At 47.7% G+C, this 17,229-nt stretch overlaps 1 protein-coding gene across 4 annotated transcripts in view; it reads right to left on the reverse strand.

Moving 5' to 3' along the window:
- The window catches only part of LOC125447965 (poly(ADP-ribose) glycohydrolase), a 71,010-nt gene extending 56,032 nt beyond the window's left edge, over positions 1 to 14,978 (reverse strand). For 2 of the 4 annotated variants that reach the window (XM_059641114.1, XM_059641113.1), the window contains exons 1-8: positions 14,655 to 14,975; positions 9,604 to 9,807; positions 7,938 to 8,066; positions 7,332 to 7,412; positions 6,672 to 6,746; positions 4,095 to 4,184; positions 2,884 to 3,044; positions 1,690 to 1,769 (exon numbers count right to left, since the gene is read on the reverse strand). In XM_059641114.1, the coding sequence (XP_059497097.1) occupies positions 1,690 to 1,769; positions 2,884 to 3,044; positions 4,095 to 4,184; positions 6,672 to 6,746; positions 7,332 to 7,412; positions 7,938 to 8,066; positions 9,604 to 9,804 (817 nt within the window). In that variant the 5' untranslated portion in view covers positions 9,805 to 9,807; positions 14,655 to 14,975. Of the gene's footprint in view, positions 1 to 1,689; positions 1,770 to 2,883; positions 3,045 to 4,094; positions 4,185 to 6,671; positions 6,747 to 7,331; positions 7,413 to 7,937; positions 8,067 to 9,603; positions 9,808 to 14,654 lie in introns of all 4 variants that reach the window. The other 2 variants (XM_059641115.1, XM_059641116.1) reach the window with 2 other exon arrangements.
- Between the last annotated feature and the right edge of the window lie 2,251 nt (positions 14,979 to 17,229).

The following is a 17,229-nucleotide window of genomic DNA, read 5'->3' on the forward strand; positions in this document are numbered from 1 at the left end:
ATTTATCATTGCGACCTTTAAAATATTTCCTCTCATTTTTGTTAATGATGATGCATGATCTGAGACCTCACCACACCTCCCCCGCCAACAGGGCTGAGAACCATGTTGCCAGTTCATCTGTGTGAACTGTGGCATTTATTGAGCCTGCACCAAAAAAAATGTAATTGAGGGGAGGAAAATAAAGCTGGATGCCTCTTGGTAGGTACCTCTCTCCATGCCCCCACTGCCAGGCTCAGCTGCTAAATCTATTTCTTACCTCAAACCTGAGAAGAATCGACTCACACTTACCTAACTACCAACATTTGTCTCAAACCTAAAGGGCACAGATTTGCCCTCCAAGGTCTGGATGCCTTGGATCAGATGGTAAAACTGGTTCCACGGCAGTTAAGAATTGGTGGTTGGCCACAGGGCAGACAGTGCACCCAGGAAGAGTTCTGGAGATTAGCTGCATTGAAGAAGTGGCTGGGAACTCAGGATTAGAACTCCAGCAACCTGTAGCAAGGTGGTTGGCCAGGTCGGATTTAGGGATGTTTGAGGGGAAAGCTCAGTCTCGAGTGACTTTAGCCATGGGGCTTCATAAGGACTTTAATTTCGAACTTATTTCTCATTGACTATTTTTTAAACCGAGAAGAACTGTCATGTTGATTTTTTATTTTCTACTTTTTAATCTAAGATTTTGTAACTAGCTACTTTGTACTTAAGATGGCACCATGAATAGCAATATTATACATTTTTCACCGCATTCTTGCATCTCTGTACTCAGACATATGACAATAAAACCTAATTCTAATGAAGTGTGAATATTACCCTTCCAACAGCCAGCCACCACCTCCACTCTTAAATCCTCTTCCCCCTGGATGCCAAGGACTGGAAAACCACCACAGATTCAGCACATTAGGGATAGAGATTGAGAGATTTGAAGGGACCAATGGAGTTGATGGATCCAGGGATCATGTGAGAATGCAGGGAATTGTGGGATAAGATCAGCCATGTTCCTGTTGAATGGTGGAGCAGGTTGCAGGTGCCAAGCGGCCTACTCCTATTCCAACTAATGCTGTTTCCAAAGGGAGATAGACTGCACCAAGGCAAGGGAGCTGTTTGGCACGGAGAATAGGACTGAAAGTTGGGTGGTTGAAGAAACCAGAGGGGGGCTCTTTGGTGAACAAAGTGAGCTGAGACAGGGCAGATAGGAGGGACGTCTCATCCAGAACAAGGGCAGGACGAACCTTAGGTGCGTGAAGAGGGGCAAGGGAAGCAGCACGGTCAGGGAGAGCAGCTGGAACCTAACAATCCACCTCTCCTAAAGTCCTCCCCCCACGTTGCCCAACTGAATGTTGTCCTTGGAGGGTAAAAACAATTCCTTAATAACTCTCACTCCTGAATCTGTTGGTAGACTGGGACAGAAAAGGCACTTTTTCCACATGAATAGAGTTTATGGAATTCTCAGTCTCAATTCATTTCACCTTCCAGTCACTCACGTGGCTCCTTTACATTTACTCAGCCGCTCAGTGAATCAAAGAACCCCAGAAGGCAGTGTATCACTCCTGCGCTAAATGTGAAGGCTACAAATCCGGTCAACACTCGAGGTGGGGGGGGGGGGGAAAGTAATCATTTCTTTCTTGGCGCAGGGACAACAAAAGGTCCAACTCACTGCTCACCAAATGGTGTCTGAAGAAAAATCAAACGTACCGCTTTCTAGGACCTGACCGAAGTAGCAGAAAAGTGTCTTCAGCTTTTCAGACAACTTCGGCGAAGAGTTTCCAAACAGCCTACAGAAAATGAAGGAAAGCATCTGATCAAATGTAGAGATTCCTAATTGGAAACAGTCACCCCCTAGCTTATCCTGGCCCCACAACCCCCCCCCCCCCCCCCCCCCAACCAAAAAAAAGTGGATCAATTGGTAGTGAGAGGTGGCCATTTAAATCCTGCTTTTCTAAAAACTAAAACAGTCGTAATCTTAGAGCAGCAGAGACTCAGTTTGTGCACAGTACGTTCCTGTAGGCCATCTGTGTGCCCTGCTCCTACCACCTTGCCATGCTGGCGAAGTGGACAATAAAGAAAAAGGGGATAACTGTCTCCAAGTCAGCAGCAGCCTTTGGATCTGCATTGCAGGGTAGAACGCTTCTTGCGCAGGGTGACTGCTGCCCTGCTGGAGGCTCTCTCTCTGTCATTGACTCATACAGCATGGAAACAGGCCCATCAGTCCAACTCATCCATAATCCCAAACTAAATTAGCCCCACTTGCCTGCTTCTGGCCCACATCCCTCTAGACTGTGTGTTCACGTATCCTGTCCCAATGTCTTTTCAATGATGTAGTTGTACCAGCTTCCACCACTTTGTCTGGCAGCTCATTCCATACATGCACTAGCCTCTGCGTGAAAGAGAGTCCCTTCAGGCACCTTTTAAATCTTTCCCCTTACGCTTTAAACTTATGTCCTCTAGTTTTGGACTCCCCTACCCTGGGGAAAGACCTTTATTATTTGTCTTATCCAAGATACATATGATTTTAAAAACCTCTAAGGTCACCTCTCAAACTCTGATGCTCCAGGGGAAAAAGCCCCAGCTTCTCCTAATAATTCAAATCCTGCAGTCCTGGTAACATCTATGTAAATCTTTCCAGTTTGACAACGTCCTACAACAGGGTGACTAGGATTGTGTGGAGTACTCGAAATGTGGCCTTACCAATGTTTTAAACAGCCACAACGTGATATCCCAACTCCTATATTAAGTGGCCTTAGCAATGAAGACAAGCGTGCTAAACACTTTTTATTTCACCATCTTGTCTCAGACCCTTGAACTGCACAGTCCTCAGACGCGGTAGGTAGGAAGTGAGATGGCCACATACTCACTGCACTCATGTGTCCGTGCCCCTGCTTCGCTGACCTGCTGAAGTTGATGTCCGGGAATGTGCTGTACTCCGAGTTGGGGTGCGTGCTGTTGCGATGTGGAAAGGTGCAGAAGAAAGCATTTGCCAAGAGGCAGGAGATTTGCTCCTGGGACATGCTGACAGCCTGGGGACGTCCTTGCCTCAGGAGCGGGATGGGCTGCAATGGAGAAAGTTGGAGTGAGAGATAAATAAACAAATGGAACAATATCTCACCAGAAGCGGCTTGCTTTGGGAAGGATGGCCATTTGGTCCTATCACAGCTGGTCACTAGACTCAGGGCAATGCTTGTCACACTCACACCCTCCTCAATTCCTACCTACCCAGCTCTCAATGTCCAAAGATCAATCTTCCATGTTCTCAAGTGCTGAATGCTAGAATATGCGACGGGACTACAGGCTACTTCATCTCGTGGGAGAGTCTAGGACCAGAGGGCATCGGCTCAGAGATTAGGAGGAATTTCTTCTCAGCGAGTTAGGGAATCTGTAGAATTCTTTACACGGGGGACTGTTGAGGCTGCATCATTAAGTATGTTCAAGGCTGAGACAGACAGGTTGTCAAACCGGAAAGGAATCAAGGGTCATGGAGAAAGGGCAGGAGAGTGAAGTTTAGGATTATCAAGAGCGATTTCATCGAATAGATGGACTGAATGAGCTAATTCAATTCCTACATCATCCATGAGGATTCACATGGCCTCTGAGCCACAAAGATAGACCTCATCTTGCTCCAAAACAGCCAATTCCTTCACCTCTCCTGATACACATTAGTGCGATTCACTCCCTATGGGAGCGAGTCCCACATTCTGCCTTCGCTGTCTGGGGAACAGGGTTCTTTCTTGAATTTCTAATGGGATTTCTTAGGGGTAGGGAAGAGTGCCTGATATTGATAGCCTCTGGTTCTGCTCTTCCCCAACAAAATGGGTCATTCTATCCTTATCCATTCCATCAAAAACCTTCCCAGATTTTAAACACCTCTATAAGGTGGCCTTTGGCTTTCTGGAGGGCATAGCCCCAGCCTGCCAATCCTTTCCCGATATCCATATTTACACATTTCTGATATTATCCTTCTAAATCTTTCCAGAATCTGTCTACCCCTTTCATGGTATGACAGCTAGAAGTGTTGACAGTATCCATCTGTAGTCTGAGCAAAATTCAAGGGTGTTTAACATGGAGTTTCCTCCTTTTCGATCTTGCTGATAGCTTCTACTAACCTTGGAGCAAAGCTCTGGTAACCTGAGGGCCAGTTTTGCCATGCCTGGGAGCACGCAACTCAGTAAGTGCTTTCGGTTATCACCTTGTGTCTAGAAAGAAGCGAGGAAGTAGTCAGGTTCAGTATTCAGAAGCTGCAGAAATTGTTATAGTGCAGCAGCAGGCCAATTGGCCATGTTGCAGAGGCCTGGATCGTTCTGCCTTCTCTGTGCTCTGAGGCAGCACATTCCAGGCTCTAACCCACTCACTGAATGAAAAAAAACACATCTTCTCAGATCCCCCATTGCTTCTTTTGCCAATGACTTTCAAACTGTACCTCTCTCCAACCCTCTCTAAACTGTTCCCCCACAACCTCCCCCTTTCTATCATTCTCCGTCTGGAGCACAGCTCCCTTCACCACTGCTTGCTCTTTGATTTGGCTCACATGTGCTCAGTTTGTTCTTCTCCAAGGACTGCAATCCCGGGTGCCTCCAATCTACCTTCCCCAGTGATGTCTCATATTCCTGGATCCATTCTGTCTGAGGTCTTCACATCCTTCCTAATGTGCAGAACTCAGCAATGGATCACCACCCATCAGCTGAGTTGAAACCAGTTTCTCATACAAAATCAACTTGACCTCTGCATACAGCACAGAAACAGATCCTTCAGTTCAACCATGCTGACTATGTTCCAAAACCATGGTTGGCCCATATCACCCCAAACAAATCTTATTCATGTACTTATCCAGATGTCTTAACCGTTGTGTCTGTGCCCAAAATCCACCACTTTTTCTGGCAGTTCATTCCACATGCAAACCACTCTGGGTAAAAGAAATTGTCCCCTCACGTCCTATTTAAATCTTTCTCCTCCCACCTTAAAAATACAGCCCCTAGCTTTGAATTCCCCTACTTTAGGGGAAAGGCCTTTGTCATTCATCTTATCTATACCCCTCATGATTTTATCAATCTCTATAATGTCACCCCTCAATCTCCAAAGCTCCGGTGAAAAAAGTCCCAGCACCTCCTTATAACTCAAATCCTCCATTCCTGGAAACATCTCGGTAAATCTTTTTTGAACCCTCACTTGTTTAATAATATCCTTCCTGTAACAGGCCAATCAGAACCAGACATAGTACTCCAGAAGAAGGCGCACCAATGTCCTGTACAACCTCAGCATAGCGTCCCAACTCCTGTACTCAAAAGTCTGAGTGATGAAGGCAAACATGCTAAATGCCTTCTTAACCACCCTGTCTACATGTGAGACCACTTTCAAATAAATATGTACCTGAACCCCTAGGTCTCTCTGTTGTACAACACTAACCAAGGCCCTACTTGTAATTGTACAAGTCCTGTCCTTGTTTGATTTACCAAAATACAATACCTTGCATTTATCCAAATTAAACTCCAGCTGCCATTCCTCAGCCCATTGAAGTCAGTTGATCAATATCTCTTTGTAATCTTAGCCTGTCCACTGCCCCACCAGTTTGATGTCATCTGCAAACTTACTAACTGTGCCTCGTAAATGGTCATTTAAATAATTTATATAAATGCAGACAAAAGTTGTACACTGCTCCCTAATACACCTGCGTGTATTTCAACTATCAAACCTCGTCTATGATCTTCAATGAATTCTAGTTCATTTCCTTCACATTCTTGGAATGCATGGAGTGTGGAAAGAGGCTGTTTGGCCCATCAGGTCTGCACTTACCCTCTGAAGAACATCCCACCTAACCCCTACCCTACCCCCATAACCATGCACTTTCTATGGCTATTCCAATCACCCTGGACACTCTGGGCATTTTGGAACAACCTACCTAACCTGCACATCTGTGGACTGGGGAGGAAACTGGAGCACCCGGAGAAAATCTGCAAAGACACGGAGAATGTGCAAACTGCACATAGTCAATCAATCAGCCCCTATAGATCTTTCCCTCCCTTCCCAGCACATTTCCAGGCAGTGCATTCCACACCGTAACCACTTGCTTGCTGAAAGAGTTCTCTCTCATGTCTCACTTGCTTCATTTGCAATCATTTCAAATCTATTTCCCCTCTCGTTTTTATCCCTTCTACGAACACAAACAGCTTCTCCCGCTCTACTCCGTTCAGTCCCAAACTATCCTCATTGTTCAATCTATCCTCATCACTGGAACCATTCTTGTAAGTCAGTTGCTCTCTCTCCAATGCGTTCACATCTTTCCCATAATGTGGTGTCCACAACCATATGCAGTACTCCAGCTGGGGTCTAACAGGTGTCTTATACCAGGTCAACATCACCTCCCTGCTGTTGTACTCTATTCCCATATTAATAAAGCCAAAAATGCTGGCTATTTTATTAACTGCTCTCTCCACTTGTCCTGCCACCTTAAGTGATCTGTGTTCCTACATCCTGAGCTCCTTCTGTTCCCTCTAGAATTGCGCTCCCTATTTTATACTATCTTTCCATACTTTTCTGACCAAAGTGCATCACCTCACACTTCTGTCTGCACTGAACCTCATCTGCCCATTCTGCCAATTTGTTACTGTCCTTTTGGTTCTCTGACAGATGGAGATCAGCCAGGTCTATGTTGGATCATATTGGAGAGGCTTGAGGCTTGACCTCACCTGCTTGAAGAATTCATGGAGTCCTGAGAAATTCCAGAGATGGGCATATTTTTGATTGTACTCTTTAATAGCGTTCTGTGAAATAGGCAAGGAAAACAAATGGGAACACATCAAGCCAATGGTTTGTAGTCTTCTCCCACCCCCAAGGTCATTACTCAGTTCTTTCAGATGTGGGTGTTGCTGGCTGGGCCCAGCACTTAATGCCCCATCCCCCAATTGCCCCCTTGTGAAGGTAGGAGTGAGCTGCATTCCCGAACTGTACCTATGTCCTGGGAGTATATAGCCCAGTGTATTTCCAGCTTTTACATCTGGCCTGTTTAAAATAACACAGTGTGGAGCTCGAGGAACACAGCAGGCCCAGCAGCATCAGAGGAGCAGGAAAGCTGACGTTTCAGGTCGGGACCCTTCCCAAAATGTCAGCTTTCCTGCTCCTCTGATGCTGGCTGGCCTGCTGTGTTCCTCCAGCTCTACACTGTTATCTCAGACTCTAGCATTGGCAGTTCTTAGTGTCTCTGGCCCTGTTTAATATTGTTTCACATACCCAGCATCAATCTGGGATCATGGTGAATGAATCAGGAGCTGAAGTGGGCTATTGTACAACAAGTAAATGGTAGAACTGGAGTTTTGTGAAAAGGTTGCAAACTCATCAGTGCTATTTACCTCCAAATCCTTCGAGGTTTCAAACTTGGCCTTGCCAAGAACTCCTTTGATTACGTTCCAGCGTTTAATCTCTGAATGATACTGAAAGATAATGATTGAGGATGTGGCATGTAAATTCAATTCGTAGATCTGGAAATATCAAACCATGCAGTAAGGGTGACCTTTAACCTATCACCGATCATCGCAAGAATAACAACAGAGTTCTTTAGTGTCCCTTCAGCAACGATGATTTGCCGTCCTTAGCCCGGTCTGGACTCCAGATCCCACGGCAATGTGGTTGACTTGAAATGGTCCTCTGAAACAGGCAAGCAAGCCACTGGGTTCTAGGAATGGGCAACAAACATCACCGTCGCTATCAATGTCTGCCTCCCCTGAAGGCACAGCGAGGAAAGAAAAAGGGTTGGTGATAATTTGCCACCTCCCTTGGGACATTGATTGTGGTGGTGGGTGGCAGATGTAGCCCGGTGCTGGTGCTACTGGGTCCTGCAATGGCACTGTTCTGTCTCAACCTACTGGGAAAGTTTGTCCAAATTGGTTGTGGTAAGGGATGGTGAGTCGAGGCAGGCTGTAACAATGCAAATTGCCCACCATTCCCTGTTACATTACCATTCCTGCCCTGGGCTTGGTTTGCATGCTGTAGTTTGAAAAGGGCATTTTCACATGATGATGACTCCAGAAATCCACTGCCCCTCGGACCACAAAAGGTATCACTTGTCCCATTTCCAGGGCATCTTCCTACATGAAGAGCAATACACAGAATTACCTACACTCATCAAGGCAATTGTTTCAACAATTCAAATCCAATTATCTTCATACAGCTGGGCCCAGCATTTATTGCCCCATTTCCCCCTAATTGCCCTCTTGAAAAGGTGGGGGTGAGCCGCCTGCTCGAACCACTGCAGTCTGGGAGATGTAGGGACCCCCACAGAGTGCTGTTAGGGAGGGAGTTTGGATTTTAACCCAGCAACACTGAAGGGATGACCGATATATTTCCAAGTCAGGGATGGTGAGGGCCTCGGAGGGTGAATTTGCAAGGGGTCGTATTCCCATGTATCTGCTGCCCCTTGTCTTTCTGGGTGGAAGTGGGTTGTGGGTTTGGAAGGTGCTGTCTGAGGAGCCTTGGTGAGTTACTGCAGGGCGTCTTGTAGATGGTACACATTGCTGCTACTGAGTGTCGGTGGTGGTGGGTAAGTGGGATATTTGTGAATGTGGGGCCCATTGAGTGGGTGCTGCTTTGTTCTGGATGGTGTCAAGTTTCTCAAGTGTTGTTGGAGCTGCCCCCATCTGGGGCAAGTGGGGGGGGGGGTATTCCATCACCCTCCTGACTTGTGCCTTGTCAATGGTGGACAGATTTTTGTTGGGGGGGGGAGTCAGGAAGTGAGCCACCCACTGCAGGATTCCCAGCCTCTGACTTGCTCGTGTAGCCACTGCATTTATGTAGGGAGTCCAGTTCATTTTCTGGTCATTGGTAACTGATTTTAATAGTGGGGGGATTCAGTGATGGTAACACCATTGAACGTCAAGAGGGTGATGATGAAGATGGTCACTTCCCAAGTACTTGTTTGGTGTAAATGCCACTTCTCATGTGTTACCTCAAACCTGATTATTGTCCAAGTCTTGCTACATTCAGACATGAAAGAAGTGGGCCTCTGACAAGGGATAAAATACCAGGTTTACAAAGAGAAATCAGGCTGTTGGGCACATTTGCATCTCACCCAAGTATGTGGTTAGCAAACTTCCATCCTACCTAGTCTGACTTGTACCATACTAAATTCCCAGTGTGCGGGTGAATTCTAATGTCCACTGACAGCACAGTCCAAAGACTTGTGATCTAATCTGAACTTCAAAACATGGCAAGAATGATTGTGGCTCAGGCAGTGCCACAAAGTGAGTGATACTGGTCACCCTGTTTAGTGTATCTCTGTGGCAGTATCACTAGATTTGTAATCTACAGCTCCCAGACTGGCAGAGACTGAATTCGAATCCCACTGTGGCGATGATGAAATTTGAATTCAATCTGCTTTAAAATCCATCTGGTTCTCTACATCCCTTTGTGGAAGAAAACCTGCCATCCTTACCTGGTCTGGCCTACGTGTGACTCCAGACTTTCAACCACGGTAGTTGACCCTGAAGTAGGCGTTTCTGGATGGGCACCAATCCCATAGAAAATCCCGTAAAAGAAAAACTATTGTACGATCTGCATGGTTCCCCCAAGTACACACACCTCCGCCCACCCCCGCCATTTTCTCCAACAGGGTTATATCTCACCCACCTGGACACAAAAAACGTGGGTAGCTGCTGGGTGGGGAGTTTGCACCTCCCCGAAGCTTGACGCGGCGTTTGGAAAATGATGCCCATCACCAGCTGGACGACTGCTGTCAGAACAGTGTGGCACCTGGTTCGGGGAAAGTGGCGGCCAACCATCATCGGGATTCTCGGCATCTTGGTTTTTGGCCCTTACGTCCTTGTTCATAACCTGGGGGTGTGACAGGGAAGTGGCAACATGAAATGCTCCAATTGCAAGAGGACATGAAGGGTGTGAGTGCACTCACTATACAGGCAAGTTGGGGAAATGAAAAAGATCCTCAACCCTATTAACACCAATTACAAACAGGTTACAAACATCAACATTAGCAGCAGGTGTAGGTCATTCAGCCCCTCTGGCATCCTCCCTCATTTAATACGATCATGGGCTGATCATCCAACTCAGTCCCTATTCCCCCCTTTTATTCCTAAGAACAATATCCAACTCCTTGAAAACGTCCAATGTTTTGGCACTAACCGCTTTCTGTGGTAGAGAATTCCACAGGCTTCCCCCACTCTCCGGGTGAGGCCATTTCTCCTCATCTCAGTCCAACCCCATTTTCAATAGACTGTAACCCCCCTGGTTCTGGAAATGCTCAGACTAGATGGGGTGAAGGAGCAATGTGAGCATGCTCAGGGCAGGATTGGGGGGGCAGGTGGTTGGAGGAAAGGGACATTGTGAGCATGCTCAGAGCAGGAAGCGGCAATGTCAGCATGCCCTCTGAAATGGCAGCAGATTGTTGCGACAAAATACTTTTCACTGTATTTTCCCAAATACATGTGACAATAAAAATCATTCACTAATTCATTCAGCCATCAGGAACATCCTTCCTGTGTTTACCCTGTCTAGTTAGAATTAGGTAGGTTTCTATGAGATTCCACCCCCATTCTTCTAAACTTCAGTGAATATAATCCTAACCCAATTTGGTTTCTCTTGCCGTCTGTCAATGCGGGGATTCATGGCATCGTGAAAAGACAAGGGAAGCTGTTATTGTTTACCTTTTTGGGAAGAGTTCAAAATGATTGCTGTAGGTATACGGATAGACTGCCAGTAACAGAGCAAACAGCAGACTCTGTCAACGTTCCAAAGGGAATGAGTTCTCATCAGGAGGCGATTAGGAAAGAACCAGGGTGGGTGGTACAGCCAAGCAGAGAATTCTTCCCAAAAACCTGCACACTCACAGTGGGCTGAAGGCCCTGTTTCCATGATTCCAATCTGAAGCACCAACACTGGGTGGTTTAATGATCCCAATGCCAGCCAGTGTGTAACTGCTTGAACACAGCACTTTCCACTGCAAGCTAAGGGAAGCTACAGGCACACACCTCCCCTCCCTCCAGGAGTGGGCATTTCAATGTGTCTTAAAGTGGTAGCCTTGGTTGAGGGAGGGATGTTATATTTGTCTGATAGCCTTCCAGCACATCAGTTAGACCTGGGCAGTTATTACCCAGCAGCAGCAATATCAGAGCCAGCTGATGTCACCACTGGGGTAAGGTGACTCAATAGAAATTACTTCTTCATGTAATGTGGTATTCTATGATACCATAAAACATAGGAGCAGAGTAGGCCATTCAGCCCATCAAGTCAATGACAGCATAGCTGACCTCATAATCCTCAAATCAACTTACCAGCTTTTTCCCCCCATAACTTTCAATTCCCTAACTGATTAAAAATCTGATCTATCTCAACATTGAATATACTTAATGACCAAATTCATACAGCCCTCTGTGATAAAGAATTCCAAAGATTTACTCCCCTCGGAGAGAAGAAATTCCTCACCTCTGTCATCATCAGGCAATCTGAGATAACATTCTCTGGTCCTAGATTCTCCCACAAGGAGACACAGGCTCTGCACACTCCCCTGTCCAGTCCCTTTAACAATAGTGTCCATTTCAATATGGTCACCTCTCCCTCTAAATGAGTACAGACCCCGAGCTACTCAGTCACTCATAAGAATTCACTGCGTACCTGGGATCAGGCAAGTGAACCTACTCTGGGCTGCCTCCAATGGCCAGTCTATCTTTCCTTGGATACGGGGCCCAAGACTGTTCACAGTATTCCAGCTGTGGCCCAACTAATGCCTTGTGCAGTTTTAGCAAAATCTCCCCACTTTTATACTTCATTCCCTCTGAAATAAAGGCCAATGTTCCATTGACCTGCCCTATTCCCTGCTGAACTTGGATGCTGTCTTTTTGTGATTCATAGACAGCGATTCTCCAAATTTCTCTGTGCTCCAACTATCTGCAGTCTTTATTACACTGAAACACAAGTCAGGAATGTGATGGAATACTCCCCAATTGCCCCAGATGGGGACACCATCCAGGACAAAGCAGCCCCCCGCTCAATTGGCACCACATCCACAAACATCCCACTCCCACCCCCCAACAAACGACGCTCAGTCGCAGCAGTGTGTACCTTCTACAAGATGCACTGCAGCAACTCACCAAGGGTCCTCAGATAGTACCTTCCAGACTCACGACCCACTTCCATCCAGAAGGACAAGGGAAAGCAGGTACATGGGAACACCATCCCCTGCAAGTTCACCCTCCAAGCCATTCACCATCCCCAACTTGGAAATATATCGTCTGTTCCTTCAGTGTCGCTCGGTCAGAATCCTGGAACTCGTTCCTAATGGCACTGTATTGGTGTCCCTATACCACACAGGACTGCAGGGGCTCACCCCGACCTTCTTGTGCTGGGGGGGAGCAGTAATAAATCATACAGTACAGAAGAGGGCCTTCAGCCCATGAGTCTGTACTGCCAAAAGCACAATATTAAATACAGCAGTCAGGCCTTCTTGCACTAGGCCCAAAGCATTGAATGTTCATCCAAGTATTTTTATAAAGGGTGTGAGGTTTCCTGCCTGAACTACTCTTCCAGGCAATGCATTCCAGGCCCCAGTACCCTCTGGGTGAAAACATTTTCTCCTCACATTCACCCCACCACTTCTCACCCCTCAGCTTAAAGTGATCCCCACCTTGTTATTGACTCTTCAACTAAGGGGAACCGCTATTTGCTATCCACTACGTCCTCACCCCTCAAAATCTTACACGCGTCTCAACCTTCTCTGCTCCAGAGAAAACAACTTGAGCTTATCCAGAGATAGTAAGAACTGCTGATGCCAGAGATAGGTCCCTAACCTGAAACGTCAATTTTCCTGCTCCTTTGATGTTACCCGGTCTGCTGTGTACCCCCAGCTCCACACTGCCTTATCTCTGATCTTATCTAGCCTCTCGTTATAGCTGAATGCTGGCCCCAGCCAGTGACTCCCACATCCCATGAGTCAATAAAGGAAAAAAACATGGAGCGCCAAAACATCTGCTACTCCAATTCTAGCTCTCTTTGCCACTTTACCATCTCTCTCTCTCTCTCTCTCCTCCCTTGACAGTGATTCCTTGTGGAGTTGTATATTTTCTGTTCACCAGGGATTGGCTCCATGCGCCATTGGCCTCTCCCCATTTACCATCACTCGGCTGAGAGATTTTGGGGCCTACAAAAACAGGCTGCTGGTCAAACGTCGGCACAAAGCATCCAGCTTCCAAACTAAGCTAAACCCACAGACAACCGTTTCATACCGTACTTTTTATCGAAGCAGTTAGTGATTGTTCATGAGGATCCAGCTGAGGGAATTCTTAAAAATCGGAAGCCCCCGAAGGGTCGGTCCTGCTCTCTTTTTCTGGGTCAAATACCTGGCTTTAAATATAAAGCTGAAGGCCTCTGGCAAACATGTAAAGTTCATTTAAACACTCACATGCATGTAACATTATTGATAGCACAGGGGAAGTTGTTTTTCCCCTCGTGGGAGAGTCAAGGACCAGGGGGTATAATCTCAGAGCAAGGGGTCACTCATTTAAGACAGAGATGAGGAGGAATTTCTCTCCAACAGGACTGAATCTGTGGGATGCTTTACTGCAGAAATTTGAGTCATTAAGTAGATTGAAGGGCCTCCACGTGCCACAGTGAGGTTTGAACCCGTGTCCCTAGAACATTACCCTGGGAGCGACTATACCAGTGACATTAGCAATGCGACACTCCCTTCACTGGAATGGAGAGGGAATGTCTTTTTTACTGAAGATGTAGGATTTGGAATGTAGTGTTCAAGAGTGCCCCAGAACAGTCTGGAGGGAGAGTACTGACATTGAGTCACTGAATGGCCTCTCACTGAGCTTTCAGTGATACCCAGGGGGGAAGTTGGCAGCCCGGTGCGGGACTAACCAGTTGCCAGGTGAACAGCACTCTCGGCAAGCTGTACGGAGGTGGTGAAAGTGGGTCACAGATGGTCCAGGTTTAAGACTGCTCCCCCTGCCCTCACCCCTACCCCACCTCCTCCCCCTTCCCTCCTCGTCCTCTCCCACTCCCTGCTCACCCCCTTCCCTCCTCCCCACCCCCTTCCCTCCTCCTCACACCCCCTTCCCTTCCCTCTCCCCCTTTCCTCCCCTCCCCCTCCCTGCTCACCCCCCTTCTCTCCTCCTCACACCCCCTTCCCTTTCCTCTCCCCTCCCCCTCCCTCCTCAACCCCTCTTCCCCAACCCCTCCCCTGTCCCCTCTTCCTCCCCCCTTCCCTCTCCCCCTCCCTCCACACCCCCTTTCCCTCCCTCCTCACACCCCTCTTCTCAGCTCCTCACCTCCCCTTCCCTCCTCTCCTCACCCTCCCTCCACACCCCACCTTCCCTCCCTCCTCACACCCCCCTTCCCTCTCTCCTCACACCCCCTTTCCCTCCCTCCTCACACCCCCTTTCCCTCCCTCCCCACACCCCCCTTCCCTCCCTCCTCACACCCCCCTTCCCTGCTCCTTCCCTTCCCTCCTCCTCTCCCCCCTCACACTCCCCTTCCCTCCCTCCTCACATCCCCTCTCCCCCTCCCACTCTATTCCCTTCCCCCACTCCCCTCCATTCGCTTCCCTTTCCTCCTCCCTTCCTTGTTTCCTGCCCCTGCCCTCCTCCCTCTCCTTACTTCTCTCTTGCACCTATTGAAACAATCACCTCCGTCATTCTCTCGCCGTCTCACTGACACACACTCACCGCACGCTGTTCTTCTCCAAACTCGTGTGATAATTGCACCCTCAAATGCAGTGTCAGTATCCCATGACTGCAGTTATTCCCCCAATTAGCGACTGGCTCTGTCCTCCTCTGCTTCAAATGTGAAAGTGAAACTTCGTTTAGAGCGTAGCCCAATTTCCTGAAACTGTACACAGTTCAGAGAAAGGGAGAGAGAGGACTGTGAACGACATTGGCCCTGGCAGGGACCCACATCCGGGGAGGATCTTGAAGTCTCTGCATTTGGGAAATGGGAGTTGTTAATGATCAGCTCACATCTCCATGCAAGGCAATAACCTCTGGTGGGGAGGTGTTGGAATCTGCATTCCAGCTCACGCAGTGTTCCTGTGTGTGCCAGCCCCTCAGGCTGGGGACAGAACACATTGCTGAGGGGAAATGCAGTCAGACACAATTCGGGACTTGGTTAAAATGCTTCCTGACAGCCCACTTTGTTCAAGGTCTTTCCCATTTCTGTGAGCTGCCAGTAAATGTTTCATTAGGAACTGTGTCTGATTCTGGTGTGTGTGTGTGTCTGATTCTGGTGTGTGTGTGTGTGTGTCTGATTCTGGCGTATGTTTGTGTGTGTGTGTGTCTGATTCTGATGTGTGTGTCTGATTCTGGTGTGTGTCTGATTCTGGTGTGTGTGTGTGTGTCTGATTCTGGTGTGTGTGTGTGTGTCTGATTCTGATGTGTGTGTATGTGTGTCTGATTCTTGTGTGTGTGTGTCTGATTCTGGTGTGTGTGTGTGTGCGCGTCTGATTCTGGTGTGTGTGTGTGTGTGTCTGATTCTGATGTGTGTTTGTGTGTCTGATTCTGGTGTGTGTGTGTGTCTGATTCTGGTGTGTGTGTGTCTGATTCTGGTGTGTGTGTGTCTGATTCTGGTGTGTGTGTGTGTGTCTGATTCTGGTGTGTGTGTGTGTCTGATTCTGGTGTGTGTGTGTGTCTGATTCTGGTGTGTGTGTGTGTGTCTGATTCTGGTGTGTGTGTGTGTGTCTGATTCTGGTGTGTGTGTGTGTGTCTGATTCTGGTGTGTGTGTGTGTGTGTCTGATTCTGGTGTGTGTGTGTGTGTGTCTGATTCTGGTGTGTGTGTGTGTGTGTGTGTCTGATTCTTGTGTGTGTGTGTGTCTGATTCTGGTGTGTGTGTCTGATTCTGGTGTGTGTGTGTCTGATTCTGGTGTGTGTGTGTGTGTGTCTGATTCTTGTGTGTGTGTGTGTGTGTTTGATTCTTGTGTGTGTGTGTGTGTCTGATTCTGGTGTGTGTGTGTGTCTGATTCTGGTGTGTGTGTGTGTGTGTGTCTGATTCTGGTGTGTGTGTGTGTGTGTCTGATTCTGGTGTGTGTGTGTGTGTCTGATTCTGGTGTGTGTGTGTGTCTGATTCTGGTGTGTGTGTGTGTGTGTCTGATTCTGGTGTGTGTGTGTGTGTGTGCCTGATTCTGGTGTGTGTGTGTGTGTGTGTGTGTGTGTGTGTGTGTGTGTGTCTGATTCTGGTGTGTGTGTGTGTCTGATTCTGGGGTGTGTGTGTGTGTGTGTCTGATTCTGGGGTGTGTGTGTGTGTGTGTGTCTGATTCTGGTGTGTGTGTGTGTCTGATTCTGGTGTGTGTGTGTGTGTGTGTCTGATTCTGGTGTGTGTGTGTGTGTGTCTGATTCTGGTGTGTGTGTGTGTGTGTGTCTGATTCTTGTGTGTGTGTGTGTCTGATTCTGGTGTGTGTGTGTGTGTGTCTGATTCTGGTGTGTGTGTGTCTGATTCTGGTGTGTGTGTGTGTCTGATTCTGGTGTGTGTGTGTGTCTGATTCTGGTGTGTGTGTCTGATTCTGGTGTGTGTGTGTCTGATTCTGGTGTGTGTGTGTGTCTGATTCTGGTGTGTGTGTGTGTGTCTGATTCTGGTGTGTGCGTGTGTGTCTGATTCTGGTGTGTGTGTGTCTGATTCTGGTGTGTGTGTGTGTGTCTGATTCTGGTGTGTGTGTGTGTGTCTGATTCTGGTGTGTGTGTGTGTGTCTGATTCTGGTGTGTGTGTGTGTGTGTCTGATTCTGGTGTGTGTGTGTGTCTGATTCTGGTGTGTGCGTGTGTGTCTGATTCTGGTGTGTGTGTGTGTGTGTGTGTGTGTGTCTGATTCTGGTGTGTGTGTGTGTGTCTGATTCTGGTGTGTGTGTGTGTCTGATTCTGGTGTGTGTGTGTGTGTCTGATTCTGGTGTGTGTGTGTGTGTCTGATTCTGGTGTGTGTGTGTGTGTCTGATTCTGGTGTGTGTGTGTGTGTGTGTGTCTGATTCTGGTGTGTGTGTGTGTGTGTGTCTGATTCTGGTGTGTGTGTGTGTGTGTCTGATTCTGGTGTGTGTGTGTGTGTGTCTGATTCTGGTGTGTGTGTGTGTGTGTCTGATTCTGGTGTGTGTGTGTGTCTGATTCTGGTGTGTGTGTGTGTGTGTCTGATTCTGGTGTGTGTGTGTGTCTGATTCTGGTGTGTGTGTGTCTGATTCTGGTGTGTGTGTGTGTCTGATTCTGGTGTGTGTGTGTGTCTGATTCTGGTGTGTGCGTGTGTGTCTGATTATGGTGTGTGTGTGTCT

Source organism: Stegostoma tigrinum, chromosome 40 (genome assembly GCF_030684315.1).
Source record: "Stegostoma tigrinum isolate sSteTig4 chromosome 40, sSteTig4.hap1, whole genome shotgun sequence".
Classification (NCBI taxonomy): domain Eukaryota; kingdom Metazoa; phylum Chordata; class Chondrichthyes; order Orectolobiformes; family Stegostomatidae; genus Stegostoma; species Stegostoma tigrinum.